Genomic DNA, 22,726 nt, shown 5'->3' on the forward strand with positions numbered 1-22,726 from the left:
TAAACCAAATCAAGTTGTACATCTGAAATATAAACAATATATGTCAGCTACAATTCAAATGCTTTCAGTTCAGTCCTTTCACACATACACATACACTCTCCTTCTTTAGTAGTTAATGTCTTTATACATCTCTGTTCCCCAATTTGCTTCTAAATATTCAAAGGGAGAATGCATGAGAATTATCTTAAGAGGAATCATTCCCTCTGAAGCAGATGAAACAAAGCTTTGTGTGTCATGGTCACTAATATGATGGGCTTTAGTCTTGACCGGAGTTTATGAAGATATTAAAGCATGTGCATGTTTATAAACTAGAGAAGAATTAAAAGAGGATAGGAGGAAAAAATAATCTCACACACAAGAACAAAGTCTTCTTAAATACCTGGAATTGAAATTATCTTATTTTCTTTATTATAAGGAACATATGAAAAATCTTTCAGTCAGGAAGAGTGAAGGAGTCTTAATGATCTAGCACATGTTAATACTCTGACTTACTAGGGTGACTCAAAAGTTTGGGAAGGGGAAAAGAAAATTCCTTGTATCATTTCTTGATCTTATTAGATCCAAATACAGCTAGTTTGCCACATAATACAGATAGAGCTCTCACGTTGCGAGTATATATTTCCAACTTGTTAATGCTTCTCCCAAGAGCTGACTTTTAGGAATAACAAAAGCCATGTATTAAAACTTTCAAAACTCCTTGTGCTGAAGTGGGTAAAGCACTGAATGAGTAGCCTGTTAAACTAGACTTTTGTCTTAGCTTTTCTACTAACTTTTCAGTCTTAGCAAATCCCTTCACTTTGAGCTTTTGTATACTGTAACACTAGGACCAGCATCCCAAGGGTGCCATGGTATTAGAATGAGATAGCTTAGATGAAAGGACCTTGAAATTCTTGAAATTCTATGTAATGACTAAATTCCAGATGATAAGATCAAAGATAGCAAAGCTGACCAATATTATAAAAGAAAGCATATTACAGAAGAGCCCAGATTCATTATAAGTTTGTGTCTCATCTTTCTCTGTCATGCAATGTGTTTAACAGAATGGGTTATATAAAGAAGAAAAAAACAAAGAATCAGGGGAGTCGGCCTGGGACAGCTCAAATGCTTACTCATTACTATTTAAGGAGTAAGTTAAGGGCCAGCTGCTGGGCCATAACCCCTGTTGAGTGGTATCTACTTGTCAAAGTGCACAGGCACTTCCGGGTTACCCTCACAGGCAATGACAACACGTCTGGTGCTGGCCTTGGCCCGGTATCTGCAGTTGGGAGCCCTGGAGCTTCCTGTCTCCCTGCAGTCTGTGACCCTCACTACACCCTCATGGCAGTTCATCCGGCCATTCTTGCACTGAATGTTGGTGGTGCTGCAGATACTACGGATGTTCCAAAGATCTTCATGAATGAAAGTGTTGAAGCGCTTGCACTGATGTGAAGTCATCTTTCGTCTTTGCATCATCAAGTTGCAGTAGCTGTCATTGCCTCCTGTCTCATCAGGGTCCACATGTTGCCTCAGGAATCGTTGGTACATGCGATCCTGGCCATAGGAGGGCTGTACCAGCCCTAGCCCCAGCAGGGTCAGCAGCAAGAGCAGAAGAAAGGCCTGGGTCCTCTGGAGAGCCATCACTGCCTTGGAGATGCCTAGAGAAGACCAAGGGGCAAGAAAAATCATCCCAGGTTCAATAGGAAGTGAGCAACCCAAAGCAGCAAGGAGAATTTTTGGAGCAACAGACAGGGCCTTTTTCTACACCTGCAGTTTAAGATTTAGGCCCAGCTGAGTTCCTAGTTTGATACATATGGTTACTACTGTCCTTTGTTTTCAAAGATGCTGCTTCATGATGGTGGATCACACTGTGTGTGATTATAACGCTGATGAGGGATTTGCATCTTATTCCACCTACAGCCTATCCTTAACAATAACGATTAGGATTAAACATAACTATCATTCGTTTAAATGCCACCTTCTCTGTTCACAACCACGTTTTGCCTGTGCACAGAAAGACCCAAAGCTCTGTGTCACGTTGCTGTGTCTGCTGCTGCAGATACGTGATACAGAGTTAGGAGGAGAGGGAAGTGAAGGAGTTGTGGGAAGCAGGGTGGCAGGAAGAAATGATGCTCAATTTACTCCTCACCCCAGGACCACTGGATGCAACTTCTGAAGATACACTTAGCACTTGGGTAAGAGCTTCATCACCACAATGTACTTTGCGTTGTCTGTCCCAAAACTAAGTGTGCACAATTCTGTCTCCTTTCTCTCATTCTGCTTCTTTGTGACCAACAACATGGTTTAGCAACATGACTAGCTACAGAGAAGATTTTACTTTTCAAACAAGAGCATGGATGGCCTCAGTCACAGTAACCAACTGATTTAGTAAGACAAAGAAAAACACTATGAACAGAGTTCAATGTAGACATCCATGGGTGCCTCTCAAAGTTCCACCTACAACAGAAAATTAAATGATCTCCAAATCCTTCCAACACATACTTTTTGGTTAGAGCTTGCCCCAAAGGCTTTCTCCACTGAACACGATGATCTCAGTAAGAACTTCTTTTGATACGGTGGTCCCAAGGACCTAGTTCTGCCACACTAACTGTATGGCCTTGGGAAAATTACTTAACCTCTCTCAGTATATTTCTCAAAAGTAAAATAAGCATAAAGGTAATACCTACCTCTAGGAATGTTGTGAAGAAATGATAAAATCAATGTAAAGTGCTTATCATAATGCCTAGCCTATGCTAAGTGTTCAGTAGGGGTCGGCAATGATTATTTTTAGCATTTCCATTCTTTCTTGGTTTCCTTTATTCTCTTCATTCTGCTAAAATGACAACTATACTTAATTGCACATGTTATAGACACCCTCCCTCTTATACTGTAGAGAACCTATATTCCCAAGACATTAGAAGGCTTTTTTTGCAGCTGAAATATCTCAGCTACTAGGATTTATGCTGTGTACCTACACGAATGTTTCCTCTTCAAAGTGCATGGAATTTTCTTCCTTGCCTGTAGCTCTTTTTCTAAGGACTTGACTATTTTGAGTTCTTTTTCTCTTATCCTTGCAAAGTCAGCAAAACATACTGGAATAGGATTTCAATTTCACAAATGACTGACCTAAGATAAAATGACTTGCCTGTGATTAATACTTCATTCTAAATAGCTTTTTGGTTGTGAGAGAACAGGAGATCAAGAGCAAAAAATACTAGGAAGGGCTGGCTACTCAGCTGCTAGCTCCATCAGCAAGTGGAGAAGCACCTTGTCTCATTGCCACATGATTTCCTCGGAAAGTGTCATTTGTTCTAACACCAGGGCTGAGTATGTGATAATAATGCTCTAAGCTGATGCTCGGAGATGTGAGGTTTCAAAAAATTTTTTTTCATTTATTTAGCTGTAGTTGTGGTGCAGTTCCCGTACTGAGCAGTACCACTGCTCAGTAGCTGTGGTGTGTGGGCTTAGATGCTCTGGGCCACGTGGGATCTTAGTTACCTGATCAAGGATCAAATCCCCATCCGTTTCATTGCAAGGTGAATCTATTAACCACTGGACCACCAGGGAAGTCCCTGGAGATGTGAGTTTTCACAACTATGATGTGATCAATATAGTAATGGTCCAAGCCTTTGACCTTCCCCATCGAGACCATAGGATTTCCCTGGTGGCTCAGTGGTAAAGAATCTGTCTATAATGCAGGAGATGCTGGTTCAATGCCTGGGTGGGGACGAGCCCTCTGGAGAAGGAAATGGCTATGCATTCCAAAATTCTTCCAGAATTCATAGGATTCTCTGGAAATCATATGGACAGAGGAGCCTGGAAGGCTACAGTCCTTGGGGCTGCAGAAAAGTCGAACACCACTTAGCGACTAAACAACAACAGTCAAGACCATAAGAGGGCAAGAGTCTGTTTGGAAGCCCCCTTTACCTCAACAGATGGTACTGGTTGGAGAACCCGAGAAAGCGTTCTAGTAGTCTACTACTACTACTACTACTAAGTCTCTTCAGTCGTGTCCGACTCTGTGACCCCATAGACGGCAGCCCACCAGGTTCCCCTATACCTGGGATTCTCCAGGCAAGAACACTGGAGTGGGTTGCCATTTCCTTCTTCAGTGCATGAAAGTGAAAAGTGAAAGTGAAGTCGCTTAGTCGTGTCCAACTCTTAGTGAGCCCATGGACTGCAGCCCACCAGGCTCCTCCGTCTTCTCCAGGCAAGAGTACAAGAGTGGGTTGCCATTGCCTTTGCCAGTAGTCTACTAAGCACTGGAAATTTCTTGCTTCCTAAGGGCTTTTTTTACTTTATAATAGTAAGACAAATTTTCCAAAAGAGTTTTGGAAAATTCTTCTTCCTACTTTGGAGAGAAATGACAATGTTTTCAATTTTGAAATAGATGAAACTTTGACCTACTCTTCCATCCCTTCCTCCATAAATTGAATACTTTCTGTGAGGCTGGGCTCTGTGTGATACCAGGACACCAGCCTCTAACCCAGGTATTGAGGAAACAGGACTTTTGGTCCATCTCAGGACATGTAGGCATCAGGGGAGGCCACCATGGGGAATACTGTGACCATGATAGTCATTCATAAGATGGCAAAAATAATGATGCATAATTGTAGTTTATTAACTACACTCTAAATAAGATATCCAGGTCTCTGTTGATTAAATTAGGTAACACCAAATTCATAGATTAATTAGCATATTTTACAAAGACTGTCTGTTAACTTAGGCTTTTATTTACTTGAAGTGAAGTGAAGTAAGTGGCTCAGTCGTGTCTGACTCTTTGCGACCTCATGGACTGTAGCCTACCAGGCTTTTCTGTCCATGGGATTTTCTAGGCAAGAGTACTGGAGTGGGTTGCCATTTCCTTCTTGAAACCATATCAAATTGAAGAATAAAGGATAAGCTTGGAATTTTTCTAATACCTCCCCAAGACCTCAGAGTTGCCAGGCATCAGTTGATAAAGGAAAAGATTAAAGAGAAAATAAGGTAGTAATCAATTTTTTGATCTTTATATGAAATAACCATGAGAATATCCTGGGAGTGTTCCATTCAAAGCACTATCAAATTTCTTCCTGCTTAAGGGAAGAGGTGGCTACCCTGAATGGATTTTGTTATTTATGCAGGATTTCAAATGTGTTCATGTGTGTGTGTGAGAGAGAGAAGGAAAGAAAATGTAATTAATCTATTGGTATTTAGTCCCAAAGGGCTTCCCAGGTGATGCAGTGTAAAGAATCTGCCTGCCAATGCAGAAGACACAAGAGATGTGGGTTTGATTCCTGGGTTGGGAAGATCCCCTGGAGGAGGAAATGGCACTGGAAAATTCCATGGACAAAGGAGACTGGTGGGCTACAGTTCACAGGATCCCAAAGAGTGGGATATGACTGGATGACTAACACACACACCCCTTCACAGAAAGGTAAAGTGCACCCCCTGAATGCCTGAAAAGGAACTGACTGATAAGGAAAGAGGCATTGCTCTACCATCCAACCCTCTCAGGTGAACAGAGAAAATGCAGAAAGATCAATAGACCAAGAATCAGTGAGAAGACTTTGATTCTTACTGATTTGAGAGACTTTTTATTTATGAAGCATATTGTAAAGCAGAAAAGATCAGCAGCTCATTTTCTGGATTCTGATCAATGAATGTTGCTGCAGTGTAAGGGGAAAATGCAAGGAAGGAAGAGCAGAGCCAGCTCTGGGCTAGTGGCGTGGAGTGATAAAGGACTCATCAAAGTGGACGGGCAAGCCACTTTCACAGCCGACAACAATGACTCTGGAGTCTTCTGTGGCTCCGTACCGGCATGGAGGCCGGGAGGAACCTCCTTTATGCTTGCAGATGGTGATCTGGAATTCAGACTTGCTTATTCTGAGATCGCCTCTGTAAGGCTGTCCATTTCTGTCCTCACAGATGGCCTTAATGTCATTCTTGTTGCCATGAATAAAGGTGTTGCGGTCTTTGCAAGGTCTGGTCAGGCGTCGATTTTTCATCATGTTAAAACAATATTCGTCATTCCGGCCCTTTGGTTTGGCATCGTAGTGCTGGGTCAGGAAGTGTATGTATCTGTAGTCATCTTGAGCCGGGGCCACTGGGGTCAGACCCAGACCCAGTATGAAGACCAAAAACAGGGGGCTCAGGACCATGACCATCTCTTCCAACAAAGGCTCCTGCCAAGGGCAAAAAGAGATGCAGTAGGGCACAGAACAGCATTGCCAAACTAGGCTAAAAGGATACGGATTTGTTTTTATGATGGGGTGCCATGAATCAGGTATCCTCTGTCACTAGGTATATCTTTTTCTTTTCCTTTCCTCAGTAGTCTCATCTGTCTTGTCAATCAATTTCTTTGGAAAGTCAATTTAAAATTAGCTGAACACAACTTCCAAATGCAAACACTGTTTCCTATCCCTGAAGATCAGTGAAAATTTACATTTCTAACATTAAAAAATCCATTCACACTCTTTAATTCATTTATTAACTGGGTACCAGACACCATGCTAGGTCCTAGAACACAAAGACCATAAGACATACCAAGTGCCTCCCTAATACAGGGTGCAGCACCCACGGGGAGATCAGCCACAGGGAAGGGATCAGAGCACCAATATACAAAAGTGAGACAATAAGATATACGCTGAGAGCTATGAAGATGAGGGACTTTCAGGAAACTTGAACCCAGGGAAGGGCGATCAGAGAGGATTGTTGAAGACGGATTCCAGGGCAATCAACCCATCAGTTGATTGTGAGGAGACCAGTGAAAGTTTCACCAGGAGGTGAATGGAAGCAGAAGTAGAAGAACTAATTCCCCAAGGAGTATGTGTTTCATGGCCAAATGTGGAATTATTACTATTTAGAAAGAACAGCGGAGAAGGCAATGGCACCCCACTCCAGTACTCTTGCCTGGAAAATCCATGGACAGTGGAGCCTGGTAGGCTGCAGTCCATGGGGTCGCTAAGAGTCGAACACAACTGAACGACTTCCCTTTCACTTTTCTCTTTCATGCATTGGAGAAGGAAATGGCAACCCACTCCAGTATTCTTGCCTGGAGAATCCCAGGGATGGGGGAGCCTGGTGGGCTGCCGTCTATGGGGTCACACAGAGTCAGACACGACTGAAGTGACTTTGCAATAGCAATAGCAGAAAGAACAGGGACAAGTGTGGAAGAATCTGTGTCATACTTGGGAGTGGGTCTGGGGTCAGCTCTTACAGAGAACTGGAGGAAGAGGAATTCAGGCTTCCTCTTGAGAGCTTCTTGCACTGGGAACAGTTTGGATTATTCTCAGAGAATATTTTCCAGTTTCCCTGAAGGCCTAGGTGGACAGTTACATAACAGGCAAGTGGTATTATCGTGTGCTTAAACAAATAAACAACAAAACACTTCAGACCTTTTCATTCAATCAAAGGCTTTATAATTTGCTGTATTGATTTCTTAACATCTTCCTCAAAAGAAGAGACAGCTGCCATCATCACTCAGGAGCAGTCAACTAAAACTGTAAAGCTCACGAATCCCAGGAATGGTGTGTCACAGACACTCAGCACAGCCAGAGAGTAAATACTGTGCTTCTTGCTGGGACATGATTTTAACTCAATGATAGATAATTAAAAATAGAATTAGACAGGCATAATTTATAACAAAATAGAAAACAAGCTTCTTATGAGCCACTAAGATTTTATTTCTTCTGAAAGTTGAGAACTGGAGCATTGCAAGATGCCTATTGTTTGTAGCAGGTAGTTTCTGACTATACCATCAGTTCTTTGGAGGAAAATTGAAAGGATAGGGCCTTTTTAAAAAAAACTACCATGGTCCTACTTCACATTTTACAAAGATATGTGAATGTCCTCATGTCTAACAATAAAAAGAACTTTCCAGTGTTAATTGCAAACTGATTTGTATAACTTGGTTTTTCAAATTGTTTTCCAATGAGTAACTCATCCAATTTATAATTGGCTATGTTTTCTCATCAGTCATCACACATGCTGAGAAATTCTTAGACTAGGATAAAAATCTGATCTTCAATTTATTTTTAAATGTGCTATAATCTTTATGAATCCTAAACTTAAACAGAAGTGGTATAGTGTCATGGATATTAAATTATTAATTTTTATACTGTGCTTTTCTTGTTGTAAGTCAATAAACATATTTTCATATTAAGTATTTTTGTAGCCCTTAAAGAGGCCACGAGTTGTAGCACTAAACCTGTAGTGATGCTAAACAATCCTGGGAGTACAACTGTGAGTCTAGAAAGACAAAAGGATTCAGGATTCTGTTGCTTACATGGGAAGGCATGTCATAGGGTGAGCTTTCTAATCAGCCTCTGACATTGATCTGCCTTGTCTGTTTTATTGCTGTTCAGTCACTCAGTCGTGTCCAACTCTTTGCAACTCCATAGTCTGCAGGATGCCAGGCTTCCCTGTCCTTTACATCTCCTGGAGCTTGCTCAAATTCATGGCCATTGAGTTGGTGATGCTATCCAACTGTCTCGTCTTCTGTTGTCTCCTTCTCCTCCTGCCTTCAATCTCCTTGCAGTCCAAGGGACTCTCAAGAGTCTTCTCCAACACTACAGTTCAAAAGCATCAATTCACTGGCTCAGCTTTCTTTATGGTCCCAAGCTCACATCCATACATGACTGCTGGAAAAACCATAGCTTTGACTATACAGACCTTTTTCAGCAATGTGATATCTCTGTTTTTTAATATGCTATCTAGGTTTGTCATAGCTTTTCTCCCAAGCAGCAAGTGTGTTTTAATTTCATGACTGCAGTCACCATGCACAGTGATTTTGAGCCCAAGTAAATAAAATCTGTCACTGTTTCCATTTTTTCTCCATCTATTTGCCATGAACTTATGGGACCAGATGCCATCCTAGTTTTTTGAATGTTGAGTTTTAAGCCAGCTTTTTCACTCTCCTTTTTCACCTTCATCAAGAGGTGTTTTAGTTCCTCTTTGCTTTCTGCCATTAAAGTGATATCATGTGCATATCTGAGGTTGTTGATATTTCTCCCAGCAATCTTGATTCCAGCTTGTGCTTCCTCCAGCCCCACATTTCACCTGATGCACTCTGCATATAAGTTAAATAAGCAGAGTGTCAATATACAGCCTTGACATACTCCTTTCCCAATTTTGAACCAGTCCATTATTCCATGTCTGGTTCTGACTGTTGCTTCTTGACCTGCATACACGTTTCTCAGGAGGCAGGTAAGGTGGTCTAGTATTCCCATCTCTTTCAGAATTTTCCAGGTTGTTGAGATACACACAGTCAAAGGCTTTAGTGTAGTCAATGCAGAAATAGATGTTTTTTTTCTGGAATTTCCTTGCTTTTTCTATGATCCAGTGGATGCTGACAATTTGATCTCTGGTTTCTCTGCCTTTTCTAAATCCAGCTTGTACATCTGGAAGTCCTCAATTCATGTACTGTTGAAGGCTAGCTTGAAAGATTTTGAGCATTACCTTGTTAGCATGTGAAATGAGCCCAATTGTACAGTAGTTTGAACATTCTTTGGAACTGCCCTTCTTTGACATTGGAATGAAAACTGACCTTTTCCTGTCCTGTGGCCACTGCTGAGTTTTCCAAATTTGCTGGCATAATGTGTGCAGTACTTTAACAACATCATCTTTGAGGATTTGAAGTAGCTCAGCTGGAATTCCATCACCTCCACTAGCTTTGTTCATAGTGATGCTTCCTAAGGCCCACTTGACTTCACACTCTAGGATATTTGGCTCTAGGTGAGTGCTCACTCCATCGTGGTTATCTGGGTCATGAAGACCTTTTTCTGTATAGTTCTTCTGTATATTCTTGCCACCTCTTATTAATCTCTTCTGCTTTTGTTAGGTCCATACCATTTCTGTCCTTTATTGAGCCCATCTTTGCATGAAATGTTCCCTTGGTATCTCTAATTTTCTTAAAGAGATCTCTAGTCTTTCCCATTCTACTGTTTTCCTCTATTCCTTTGCATTGTTCAGTCAGGAAGGCTTTCTTATCTCTTCTTGCTATTCTTTGGAGACCTGCATTCAGATGGGTATATCTTTCCTTTTCTCCTTAGCCTTTCATTTTTCTTCTTTTCTCAGCAATTTGTAAGGCCTCCTCAGACAACCATTTTGCCTTCTTGCATTTCTTTTTCTTTGGGATGGTTTTGGTCATTATGTCCTCTAAAATTATGTCTCTGAAAGATAAATTTAACATCCCAACCTTCACAGAAAGGAAAAGTTGCCCCCTGTTACCTGAGATGGAAATGACTGATAAGGAAAAAGGCATTGCTGTCCCATCCAACCCTCTCAGGGGGAAACTGAATAGAGAAAATGGGGGAAGATCAATAGACCAGGGATCATTGAGGAGACTGATTTGTGCTGATTTCAGAGAATTTTTATTTACGAAGCATATTGTAAAGCATAAAAGAAAAGATCAGCAGCTCATGTTCTGAGTTCCTAGCAATGCATGTTGCCATAATGCGAGGGGGAAATGCAAGGAAGGAAGAGCAGAGCCAGCTCTGGACTACGGTCTTGGAGGGATAAAGTTCTCCTCAAGGTGGATGGGAAAGCCATCTCGACAGCGAATAACAATGACCCTGTTTGCTCTGAAGGCTCTATACCGGCATGGAGGCCGGGGGGACCCTCCTCTATGCCTGCAGGTGGTGACCTGGAAGGGAGACCTGCTTCTTCTAAGACCGTTTCTGTAAGGTTCTCCATTCCTATCATCACAGACGGCCCTGATGTCATTACTGTTGCCATGAATAAAGGTGTTGGTGTCTTTGCAGGGTCTAGTCATGTTTCATGTCTCCATCATGGTATTACAGTATCTGTCATCGTGGCCTGTTGGGCTAGGATCATAGTGCTTCCTTAGAAATCCCCTGTACGCATCATTTTGGGCCAGGGTTTGTGGGGTCAGGCCCAGATCCAGCATGAAAACCAAAAACAGGGGGCTCAAGACCATGACCATGTCTTCCAACAAAGGCTCCTGCAAAGGGCAAAAGGAGATTAAGTAGTGGACAGAACAGCATGGCCAAATTAGGCTAAAAGGGCAAGGGCTTTTCTCTCTGACAAGGTATCATGAGTCAGGTATCCTTCATCACTACTTAGTGATATTCTTTTCCTTTTCTCGTTAGTTTCATCTGTTTTGTCTATTGATTCCTTTAAAAAATCAATGTAAAAGTCTTCTGAACACAACTCCAGCCCCAGCTGAACTTTCCTATCCCTGAGGATCACTGAAAATATACCTTTCTATCAGTTGTAACATTACAAAATCCATTCACACTCTTTAATTCAGTTATTAGCTAATTTAATAACAAACACTATGTAAGTCCCTACTGGATACCAGGCACCATGCTAGGTCCTGGAAGACAAAGACCATTAAGACACACCAAGTGCCTCTGTAATATGGGATGTGGCATCCATGGGGAGGGGATGGGAGCACCAGTTTACTGAGATCAGACAGTAAGATGCTGAAAGCTATGAAGAAGAGGACTTCTTTGGAACCTTGAATCCCAGGGAAGGGGCGATCAGAGGATAGTTGAAGACAGATCCCAGGCATTCAAATCCATCAGTTGACTGTGAGGAGAGCAGTTGCACCCTGAGGTGCTGAGGTGAAGGGAAGCAGACCTAATTCCCCAAGAAATAGGTGGTTCATGGCCAAAGGTGGAATTATTATATAAACTACCATACAATTGTGCTCATTTCACATTCTAGCAAGTTATGCTCAAAATCTTTCAAGCTAGGCTTCAGCAGTATGTGATCCTAGAACTTTCAGATGTACAAGCTGGGTTTCAAAAAGCAGATGAACCAGAGATCATAACACTCTAATGACAGAAAGTGAAGAGGAACTAAAGAGCCTCTTATCAAACATGACAAAGCTAGCTTAAAACTCAATGTTAAAAGGACTAAGATCATGGCATCTGGTCTCATCACTCTAAGGCAAATAGAAGGGGGAAACGTGGAAGTAAGTGATAGATTTTAATTTTCTTGAACTCCCAAATCACTGCAGACGGTGACTGCAGCCATGAACTTAAAAGACACTTGCTTCATCCTCTAGCTCTTACAGAGGACTGGAGGAGGAGGAACTCAGGCTTATTCTTAGGAGCTTCTTGCACTGGGAACAAACAGGATGATTCTCAGAGGATATTTTTTCAGTTTCCCTGAATACATACCTACGCTGATACACAACAGGCAAATGGTATTATCATGCGGTAAAACAAGCAAACAAAATACCTTAGATCTCTTCATCAAATCAAAGGCTTTATAATTTCCTGTATTGATTTCTTAATATCATCTTCAAAAGAAAAAGGCTGCTATCTCCTCTCAAGAGCAGTCAACTCAAACTGTAAAACTCAAACATTTTAGGAATGGTGTGTCACAGACACTCAACACACCCAGAGAGCAAATACTGTGTTTCATCCTGGGGCACAATTTTAAGTCAGTGACAGATAATTAAAAATAGAACTAAATATGCATAGAATATAATAAAATAGATAACAAATTTCTTACAAGTCACTAAGATTTTATGTCTTCTGAAACTTGAGAACTGAAAGATATTTGTTGTTTGTAGCAGGTAGTTTCTGCTCTGCCTTCAGTTCTTTGGGAAAAAATGTGACAAACAGGGCCTTTTTTATAAACCACCATAGTCTACTCCACATTTCACCAAATATATGTGAATGCCCTCACATCCAACAATAAAAATAACTTTCCACTGTAAATTGGAAACTGATTTTTATAAATTTTGTTTTTCAAATTGTTTTCCCATGAGTAACTCATTCATTTTATTATTGGCTATGATTTCTTGGCAATTATCACACATGCTGAGAAATTCTTAAATGGGACAAAGATTTGACCTTCAATTTATTTTATTTTTTTTTTCAATTTATTTTTAACTGTACTATAATCTTTATGAATTCTAAATTTAAAAATAAATGGTATAGAGTCATGGATATTAAATTATTTTTATATTGTGCTTTTCTTATGTGTAAATCAATAAACATATTTTGCTGTTAAATATTTTTATAGCCCTTGAAGAGACCACCAATTATAACACCAAACCTGTAGTGATGCTAAACAGTCCTGGGAGCACAACTGTGACTCTAGAAAGACAAAAGGATTCAGGATTCCGCTGCTTACATAGGAAGGCACCTGAGCCTACACAGGAAGGTTGAGCGAAATGATCTCTCTTTCTAATCAGCATCTGGCATTGATCTACCTTGTCTGTTTTATCTTATCTATAGACAAATTTGGTATATTACCAAAGAATTACCAAATTATACCCTAAGATTCTTTGGTCATTCCTCAATACTGAAAGAAAGAAATAGCCTCTGAAATGGTTTCCATTAGGCACGTAAGAGTATCATTTGTAATAGAAAGAGCAAAAGTATTTTGCGGAGCTTAACGAGAATCCCATGGACGGAGGGGCCTGGAAGGCTACAGTCCATGGGGTCGCTAAGAGTCGGATAGGACTGAGCGACTTCACTTTCACTTTTCACTTTCATGCACTGGAGAAGGAAGTGGCAACCCACTCCAGTGGTCTCGCCTGGAGACTCCCAGGGACAGGGGAGCCTGTTGGGCTGCCGTCTATGGGGTCGCACAGAGTCGGACACGACTGCCGTGACTTGGCAGCAGCAGCAACAAGAAAGTGGTAGACGACTGGGAGAGTCACGCCTAAAAGAGTAACAAGACGTCCCACGGGGCTACTGCTCCGCCACAGCCGCTGGGCTGCCATGCTCCCCGTGCACTGAGCTCTTTACCTTTACGTGGTGTTTCAGTCTCCTGGGTGTGTTTTCTTTTTCTACTTTTTTGGAAGACACTTTTCTTGAACTGTGATCAGTTAAGTCTCCTGCTCTGCAATGCACAAATATTGCTTTTTAACGTCAAAAGGAGTTGTAGAATGGCAGGCTGTCAAGGGTGGAAGTATCCTTAATGGTCACACTGTGAACAGAGGGCAAAATCTGAGTTCACAAATTTAGTAGAACCTGAGCTGATAGTACCCCAAAGAGTCATTAGGTGGCAGTGGTGGATAGGAATGTTGTCTCCCTTGCTTGGCGGTAACAGTGGGTCCTTGTAGGCAGAATCAGTATTGTACAGGGAATATTGCTGATCACAGAAGAGGGTGTGAGCTGGCAGGCCTGGCCACAGTCTCTGTCCAAACACTCTATGCCTTAGATATTAAGACCAAGGACACCTCACTAGATACGAGTGTCAAAACAAAAGTCACAAAGCTCAGGATATCACAAATAAAGATTTAGCTGTCATCAGGTTTCATGCCTGCCATTCCCAAACCATTATTCATAGGATCTTAAGCAAACAATTACCTATTTACTTATAAATGTTCCTTGCATCCCCATTCAGTCACTCAGTCGTTACCGACTCTCTGTGACCGCATGGACTGCAGCCCACCAGGATCTTCTGCCACAGCATTATTCTGGCAAGAATACTGGAGTAGGTTGCCATGCCCTCCTCCAGGATAAGTGTTTCCTACTGGCGCATAATCTACAACAGGGCAGAGAGCATATTATTCACCTTGAATCATACTACATGCCTCACAGCACACCCACAATATATATTTTTTTAAATGACTGATTACATTTTCCTCTCCAAACCTAAATTTGCTTATCTATAAAATGAGAGTTGCTCACTGTAAAAGTCTGAAATTCCGTGGTTCTCATTAAGGCGTCAGGGAACGTTTCTAGTTTCATAGCAAATGTCCAGTGACCATGGAATTGTAAAGATAAGTTTGTATGGATTTAGTTGCTGGCACAGCCACCAGCTGAAAGAAAGAGATGATAGGATGATGTGAGCCCAGTCTCACTGGTATGCATCTTCCCTTAAGGCTCAGGGTGTAAGCCCAGCCCTCTTCACCTCTAGTTAAGCCGCTGACCCTACGTCAGGCCTTGGCACCCTAAAAAGGTAGTTGTTTGTTGGAAGGTTGAAGGCCTTCATGTTCCAGTCTGGGGAGGTAAAGAAATATCTTTATTTCTGGTTTACAAAATTTGCAAAATTCATCCTGAAACAACTCAGCTGAAGTTTGCTTAGACTTATTGTAATTTTGACTCCCTGAGACATCCAGAAACCAAACCCCAACAAACACACTATGGCCACCTCTGTCTAACATCTGCTCCCCGACTTCACACATTGTTTTCAGTTCTCACATGTTTGCAATTCTAAACTTCTGGAAACAAGAGGTAAAATGGAATTGGGAAAAAACAAATAAGAGACAGAATGTTTGTGGTACAGAAGTGAATCTGCCTAGGCAAATGGTACAGAGCCTCACATTTGGTCAAGGATAGTTAGACTCCTTTACACAGATCCTTCAGGACCCAAACACATAATTGGCAGTGGAATTTATTTCAAATATACTTTAGATTTTTATCCTGTGTCTCAAACTAATCCCTTGGTCTTTATAAAAAGTAACATTCTTGTCCTCTCCAACAGACAGCATTTTGTATTCAAGGGAGCCATCAAACTTCATGTACCAGAGAATTACCCCAACCTTTGATGATGAGTAATTATGGTCAGTGCACCTTCTTTTGATCTTGGGGTGTGTTCCACTTTGCTTTCAAAGAGCACCCAAAACTTTCTTTCTTCCTTTTTTGCTGTACCACACAGCTTGTGGAATCCTGGTTCCCTGACAAGGAATTGAACCCATGCCTTTGGCAGTGAAAACATGGCATAGTCCTGCTTGGATTGCTAGGGAAATCCTCCAAAATTTTCTTAAAGAAGTTAGCAGGGAAGTTTACAAGTAAACAGAGATTGGACTTCCCTGGTGATGCAGTGGCCAAAGCCTGACACTCCCATGCCTGGGGCCGGGGCTTGATCCCAGGTCAGGGGACTAGATCCCTCATGCCACAACTAGGAGTGCCAGCGCCACAACCAAAGATCCTGTGTGCTGCTGCAAGGACTGACGATCCCTGTGCCACAGCTAACACCTGGTGCAGCCAATAAATAAATAGATATTTAAGAAAAAGAAAACGAAGAGCTAAAAATACACTTTCTGTTTCTTTTCTTGTTCAGCGTCATATAAAACCTATATTTCGGAGGTAGGGGTGAGATGGGGCTCCAGATACCCTTCAGCAAACAGCTTTCCCCAGGCTTTGGGGATTTTATCACAATTTAGAAATCTGTCCTAGCCCTCCACTTGCTCCCTGCTGCTGCTAAGTCGCTTCAGTCAGAGACGGTAGCCCAACAGGCTCCCCCGTCCCTGGGATTCTCCAGGCAAGAACACTGGAGTGGGTTGCCATTTCCTTCTCCAATGTGTGAAAGTGAAAAGTGAAAACGAAGTCGCTCAGTCGAGTCGGACCCTCAGCGACCTCATGGACTGCAGCCCACAAGGCTCCTCCGCCCGTGGGATTTTCCAGGCAAGAGTACTGGAGTGGGGTGCCATTGCCTTCTCCGCCACTTGCTCCCAGTGGCACTAATTTGCCTTTATCTACATATAGGATATCCCCCGAAGAAATCTGTTTTCATTTTAAACTTTGGAATCTAATTCATTTTCTTCTGAATTCGTGAGATTGGGCCCAGAGGCTTTAAAATACGGGAAAATAGTTTCATTAAAATGGATGGATGGCTATAGTATATAAACAAAAAACAGACAAGTAAAACAATGGATTACCCAGATGGAAGAATCTTACAAAAATCTGGAAGTTTCCCTCCAACTGCAGAGGGGTTCCAGCTTTTGTTCCTGGAGATGGGTTCCAGCCAAGTGAATCTGGAGGTCCCTCCTGGTTCTGATCACACAGTGATCAGATGAACAGGGTGAAGAGACCAGGTCTGAAAATTCCCAACCCTGACAGTGACACACAAACCAAGGACACTGCTCTTGAACAAACAATGAGAGTCATTCACCTCTTCCCTGGGCATGATTTGGTCAACTATTAACCCATATTTGGATTAGAGATTTGTTCTAGGAGGCAAAGTTTGATAAATGTGGCCTTTTGTCCCCAAGTTGGCTTTTTCTGACATCCCTGGTTCTTACTCCTGCCCAAGACAGGATTGAGGTTTTATTGTTCCCATGCAATATCTGGATCCCAGAGATGTTGTTTCTTGGGCCAGTTCCAAGAACTTCCTTGTAGAAGCCTGCAGAGAAGATGGGGTTCCCCAGGAGGGTGCTGCTCCACTGTACTTTCTGTTTATCCACAGAATTTGGTCTCATGAACAGGTGCTAAGTAGGTTTTATAGAACCGGGAAAGCACTTCCAGAGAAGGTTATGTGATAGCTGTTAGCACCCTGCACCTGACCTCAACCTCCCATCTGTTAACCGTCAGAAATATCCTTATCATATTCTTGGGTTTCTCTTTCCTTTCATCTTTACCTGTCCACAAATGACTGTGAGTGTCTAATCTTCTGCTGTAAAATTGAATAACTCCACCATCAATGCAAGAGAAGGCAATGGCAACCCACTCCAGTACTCTTGCCTGGAAAATCCCATGGGCAGAGGAGCCTGGTAGGCTGCAGTCCATGGGGTTGTGAAGAGTCGGACATGACTGAGCGACTTCACTTTCACTTTTCATTTTCATGCACTGGAGAAGGAAATGGCAACCCACTCCAGTGGTCTTGCCTGGAGAATCCCATGGACAGAGGAGCCTAGCAGGCTACAGTCCATAGGGTCGCACAGAGTTGGATGCAACTTAGTAGCAGCAGCAATCTGTCCATAGAACTGACAATGCCAAAAGCAAGTTGGTGAATAATGAATGATTACTTTTATTCTAATTGTTTTTCTTTTCACCTTGATACAATGAGGTGATGAAAATAGGAAACAAGATTTTGAAATAAAAAGAAAATTTTACTATTTCATTAAAATGCATCTAAATGCTTACTAATATGCCAGCAAATTTGGAAAACTCAGCAGTGGCCACTGGACTGGAAAAGGTCAGTTTTCATTCCAATCCCAAAGAAAGGCAATGCCAAAGAATGTTCAAACTACTGCACAATTGCACTCATCTCACAGGCTAGTAAAGTAATGCTCAAAATTCTCCAAGCCAGGCTTCAACAGTAGGTGAACCGTGAACTTCCAGATGTTCAAGCTGGATTTGGAAAAGGCAGAGGAACCAGACATCGAATTGCCAACATCCGCTGGATCATCGAAAAAGAAAGAGAGTTTCAGAAAAACATTTACTTCTTCCTTGTTGACTATGCCAAAGCCTTTGACTGTGTGGATCACAACAAACTGTGGAAAATTCTTAAAGAGATGGGAATACCAGACCACCTGACCTGCCTCCTGAGAAATCTGTTTGCAGGTCAAGAAGCAAGTTAGAACTGGACATGGAACAACAGACTGGTTCCAAATCAGGAAAGGAGTATGTCAAGGCTGTATATTGTCACCCTGCTTATTTAACTTCTATGCAGGGTACATCATGTGAAATGCCAGGCTTGATGAAGCACAAGCTGAAATCAAGATTACTGGGAGAGTATACCTGTGGCGGATTCATTTCGATATTTGGCAAAACTAATACAATATTGTTAAGTTTAAAAATAAAATAAAATTTAAAAAAATTCTTTGAGTTTACAATCACAAAATGTTGACAGTTTTACATTATGTACATATACTGCTTTATTAATATGGCCATTAAATTATTACGGAGAAAAATGCAAAAAAAAAAAAAGATTACTGGGAGAAATATCAATAACCTCAGATATGCAGAAGACACCACCTAATGGCAGAAAATGAAGAGGAACTAAAGAGTCTCTTAATGAAAGTGAAAGAGGAGAGTGAAAAAGTTGGCTTAAAACTCAACATTCAGAAAACTAAGATCATGGCATCCAGTCCCATCACTTCATGGCAAATAGGTGGGGAAACAATGGAAGCAGTGAGAGACTTTATTTTCTTGGGCTCCAAAATCACTGCAGATGGTGACTGCAGCCGTAAAATTAAAAGACGCTTGCTCCTTGGACGAAAAGCTATGACCAACCTAGATAGCATATTAAAAAGTGGAGACATTACTTTGCTGACAAAGGTCCATCTAGTCAAAGCTATGGTTTTTCCAGTAGTCATGTATGGATGTGAGAGTTGGACTATAAAGAAAGTTGAGTGCCAAAGAATTGATCCTTTTGAACTGTAGTGTTGGAGAAGATTCTTGAGGGTTCCTTGGGCTGCAAGGACATCAAACCAGTCCATCCTAAAGGAAATCAGTCCTGAATATTCTTTGGAAGGACCGATGCTGAAGCTGAAACTCCAATACTTTGGCCACCTGATGGGAAGAACTGACTCATTTGAAAAGACCCTGAATCTGGGAAAGATTGAAGGCAGGAGGAGAAGGGGATGACAGAGGATGAGATGGTTGGATGGCTTCACAGACAGGATGGATATGAGTCTGAGTAAGCTTCAGGAATTGGTGATGGACAGGGAAGCCTGGTGTGCTGCAGTCCATGGGGTCTCAAAGAGTCGGACACAACTGAGCAACTGAACTGAAATGCTTACTCAAAATGCCTACAATGAGAAGCTACAGTTAACCTTCCATATCCACAGGTTCCCCATCCTCAGATTCAACCAACTATGGACCGAAAATATTTGAAAAAAAATTCTAGAAAGTTCTAAAAAGCAAAATTTTAAATTCACTGTGTCCCAGCAACTGTTTACATAGTATTTACATTGTATTAAGTATTATAAGTAATCTAGAGATCATTTAAAGTATAGGGAGGATGTGTGTAGATTATTTATTAGTACAAATACTATGTCGTTTTATATAAGGGGCTTGAGCATCAGGTTTAGGTCCCTTGGCAAGTCCTGGAACTAATTCCTGTTGAATAGTGAAGGACTACCCATAATCTATGATTAATGAATGCTATATCTTTTTGTCAGTAACTTCAACAGATGGGAAGTGCCATGGTGGATCAGACCGAAAAGCGTCTGCCTGCAATGTGGGAGAGCCAGTTCGATCCCTGTGTTGGCAAGATTTCCCTGGAGAAGGAAATGGAAATCCACTCCAGTACTCTTGCCTGGAAAATCCCATGGATGGGGGAGCCTGGTAGGCTACAGTTCATGGGGTCACAAAGAGTCGGACACGACTAAGTGACTTCACTTACCTTACCTTCAATAGATGGGAAACAATTGCACTGCCAATTGAAAAAAATGCTCATATATTTAAAAAATGTTCTGACAGCTTGAACTTAAAGCCATCCCCTTTATTTTGAAATGTCTTTCACTCTCTCCTTCAAACCAATAGTTTCCCTGCACAAAGACACAGGAAGCACGGGTTCTCCTTCTATGGACTTAGTGCTAGTGTACTTTGCCCTTTATACAGAGTACATATGTTTAGTTCTGTCCTCAAGGGTAATTATAAAAGTAGGTGATGGAGGGAAGAGATTAATCTATAAATTTCTTCATAACAAAAAATTTTAGGTCTCTAAGTGTGAAACTTATCTAGTAACAGAAGTCAATGGTTAAAAGAGGATGAAGCCCACATGGAAATAAGGATTACCCTTCTACCTCCAGGAAGCAGAAAACACTATTGAGTTCGAATGGGGACAAAGTCCTACTGGCCTACCTATATTTCCAAATAAAAACAAACATTAAACATTCAGTTTTCAACAGACTCTGGATTTTGTGCCCATTTGCTCTTTCGCAATTGGAGAAGGAAATGGCAACCCACTCCAATATTCTTGCCTGGAGAATCCCAGGGACGGGGAAGCCTGGTGGGCTGCCGTCTATGGAGTCGCACAGAGTCAGACACGACTGAAGCGTCTTAGCAGCAGCAGCAGCTCTTGCCCAGGTATTTCAATGTGTTCTGAGAATAGCTGACCAGAGACTGTTTGCTCAAATAGGGATTCAAAAGAGGGTTTTCACCAGCCTGCTGTGGTCCACTTTCTCAACCATCTAATTTATGAATCATGCTGGCAAATGCTTCTAACAGTAACTGGGTAAACCTCTTAGCTTTGACTGCTTATACACTCACATCTGCTCTTTTAACAATAGCCAGAGCCATTCCTCTTTTTCTAGAATGATTTTCCCAAGCCAAACTAATTTGGCTCAAAAGAGGATGTTGAGGGTGGGGAGGAAAGTTATGGAAAGTTATGGAAAGTTACCAGGAAAAGCACAATAAACAAAAGTAGGGTTGTTATGCAACTTAAATCTTTGGCTTCTCCACTTGGCAAGAGTTTGTAGAGATTTGGTCATCATCTTCTTCCCGGTACAGCAAGGGAGATGTTCTTACAAATGGAGGTTTCCCTTATAAATGTAAATGTTTCTTGTTACAAAAAGGTAACTCCTACTAGGTTTTCAGGATTTTCTCCTTGTCTACTGTTTTTTAAAAAACAACCAAGTTAAAATAATATGCCAAAGAGACTTTTTGGGGTAGCAAATTCTGCTCCCCTACAGCTCACTTGAGATTTCCCCAGGCCCCCAAATTCTGTTGAAAATCGCTTTTACTGTCCTTCCTAAGTAAGCCTGTGTCGTTATCATTTGGTGTGCTGTCACAGAATAAGAAAGTTGAGGATCCCAAGGTTCCACTAAGAAAGTTTAGAGAAGAGGTTGTTGGCAAAGTGTCTCAAAGAATTTCACAATTCAGGCTGAAGACGGGTTAAGGGGGAGAAGACAGAGGAGAAAAGGAAAACACGAGTTCCCAAATGTCAGTTATGGTTGCAAAAACTTGACAAGTTAGGGTTCGTAAATCTGGCGATCATCCTGTTTTCCTAAGGAAGTGTAGCCCTCGGATTTCCCTTCCGTTCACCAATTCTGCGGTCACGCTTACAGCCTATGTTCTAGGCAACAGGCATTTCATGCTGGCAGCTCTACTCAGCTGCAGAAAAGAAGCAGCGGAGTAGGAATGTGGGCTGGAAGACCGCATGGCAACCCCACTCTAGTATTCTTGCCTGGAGAATCCCAGTCCGAGGAGTGGGGTGGGTCACAGTCCGTGGGGTCGCAAAGAGTCGGACACGAAGGAGAGACTGTACACAGGAATGTGGGATCCCTAACTGTAGAAGAACCTTCCTTCCCATTCCTCAGCCCCTCCAGTCCGCAAACGCCTCCCTACAGAACTCCATTCTGTCTCTGCTAAAAAAGGACTCCCTCGCCCAAACTCCCGGATAAAGCTACCGAAAAAGGAGTAGAGGAGGAGATGAATGAGCGGGAGTGTGAACCTACCTCGGCCTCGGAACAAATCTGCAGAAATGGGCAAAACGGTGGAAACAGAAGTTTTTCTCACCCGCTTCTTCTTCCCTGTAACGACGACGTCGAGTCGGGAGAAGATGCACAGAGGTGGAGAAGGGTCGGGGTGCGAGGCTTTTTGTAGTTGGGACAGCACCCCACTTCTCCTAGGAGGCGCCTCCCGCCAGGACCCGCCTCCAAAGCAGGCGTCAGAGCAACCCTCGTTCTAGGCGGAACGGGTGGGTTTCTGCCTGGGCTGAGCTTGAGCTTGGAGGTCCGAGTCCGACGCTCACTGGCCAAGAGGACACGGAGCTGAGGGGGCCTGCAGACTACAGGACCGTGGCCCCCGCTCCAGGGAGCACGGCTGCCTCTCCCATGCGTCTGCTGGCGAGAGTCCTGTAAGCCAGGCAATTTGACCCCGCACACATAACAGCTCCAGCTACCTCATGTTCGATCAGTGTACATCTTTGGTAAAATAGTTCGGAACGCGGGAAAATTTGCACAGAACAGAGCTTTTTTCAGCAATAGCAAAGTTGGGGTGGAGAAGGGGAAAAAAGGAATTGGGCTCGTCCGGGATTTGAACCCGGGACCTCTCGCACCCAAAGCGAGAATCATACCCCTAGACCAACGAGCCACAGTAAAAGTAACGCGCAGAGATTGTCTCTGAATCTTACTTCTCCGCCAGCAATTGGCTGCCTGATTACTCTG

The 22,726-nt window shown here is 42.3% G+C and overlaps 2 protein-coding genes and 1 non-coding gene across 5 annotated transcripts; all 3 read right to left on the minus strand.

Annotated features, from left to right (window-relative positions):
- Positions 1–385: 385 nt before the first annotated feature.
- On the minus strand, positions 386–22,099 carry RNASE4 (ribonuclease A family member 4). Of its 2 annotated transcripts, none has more exons than XM_061430611.1 (2): positions 22,016–22,099; positions 386–1,634 (listed from the first exon to the last, which is right to left on the minus strand). In XM_061430611.1, exon 2 carries the CDS (start codon positions 1,615–1,617, stop codon positions 1,174–1,176), a length of 444 nt encoding a protein of 147 aa, XP_061286595.1. In that variant the 5' UTR covers positions 1,618–1,634; positions 22,016–22,099; the 3' UTR covers positions 386–1,173. The 2 variants fall into 2 exon arrangements, with proteins under 2 accessions (XP_061286595.1, XP_061286596.1); XM_061430612.1 differs by lacking the exon at positions 22,016–22,099 and adding an exon at positions 13,689–13,778.
- Positions 5,525–22,103, minus strand: ANG (angiogenin). 2 transcript variants are annotated; one of them, XM_061430609.1, is made up of 2 exons: positions 22,016–22,103; positions 5,525–6,140 (listed from the first exon to the last, which is right to left on the minus strand). In XM_061430609.1, the coding sequence occupies exon 2, from the start codon at positions 6,120–6,122 to the stop codon at positions 5,676–5,678; it is 447 nt and encodes a 148-aa protein (XP_061286593.1). In that variant the 5' UTR covers positions 6,123–6,140; positions 22,016–22,103; the 3' UTR covers positions 5,525–5,675. The 2 variants fall into 2 exon arrangements, with proteins under 2 accessions (XP_061286593.1, XP_061286594.1); XM_061430610.1 differs by lacking the exon at positions 22,016–22,103 and adding an exon at positions 13,689–13,762.
- A 477-nt stretch (positions 22,104–22,580) lies between these two features.
- Positions 22,581–22,652, minus strand: TRNAP-UGG (transfer RNA proline (anticodon UGG)). Its single transcript has one exon. It is a non-coding gene; the product is annotated as a tRNA-Pro (tRNA).
- Between the last annotated feature and the right edge of the window lie 74 nt (positions 22,653–22,726).

This window comes from Bos javanicus, chromosome 10 (assembly GCF_032452875.1).
Source record: "Bos javanicus breed banteng chromosome 10, ARS-OSU_banteng_1.0, whole genome shotgun sequence".
Taxonomy (NCBI): domain Eukaryota; kingdom Metazoa; phylum Chordata; class Mammalia; order Artiodactyla; family Bovidae; genus Bos; species Bos javanicus.

Coding starts and splice junctions, on each gene's coding strand:
- ANG (XM_061430609.1), bottom strand. CDS start 6,122: ATGGTCATGGTCCTGAGCCCCCTGTTTTTGGTCTTCATACTGGGTCTG.
- RNASE4 (XM_061430611.1), bottom strand. CDS start 1,617: ATGGCTCTCCAGAGGACCCAGGCCTTTCTTCTGCTCTTGCTGCTGACC.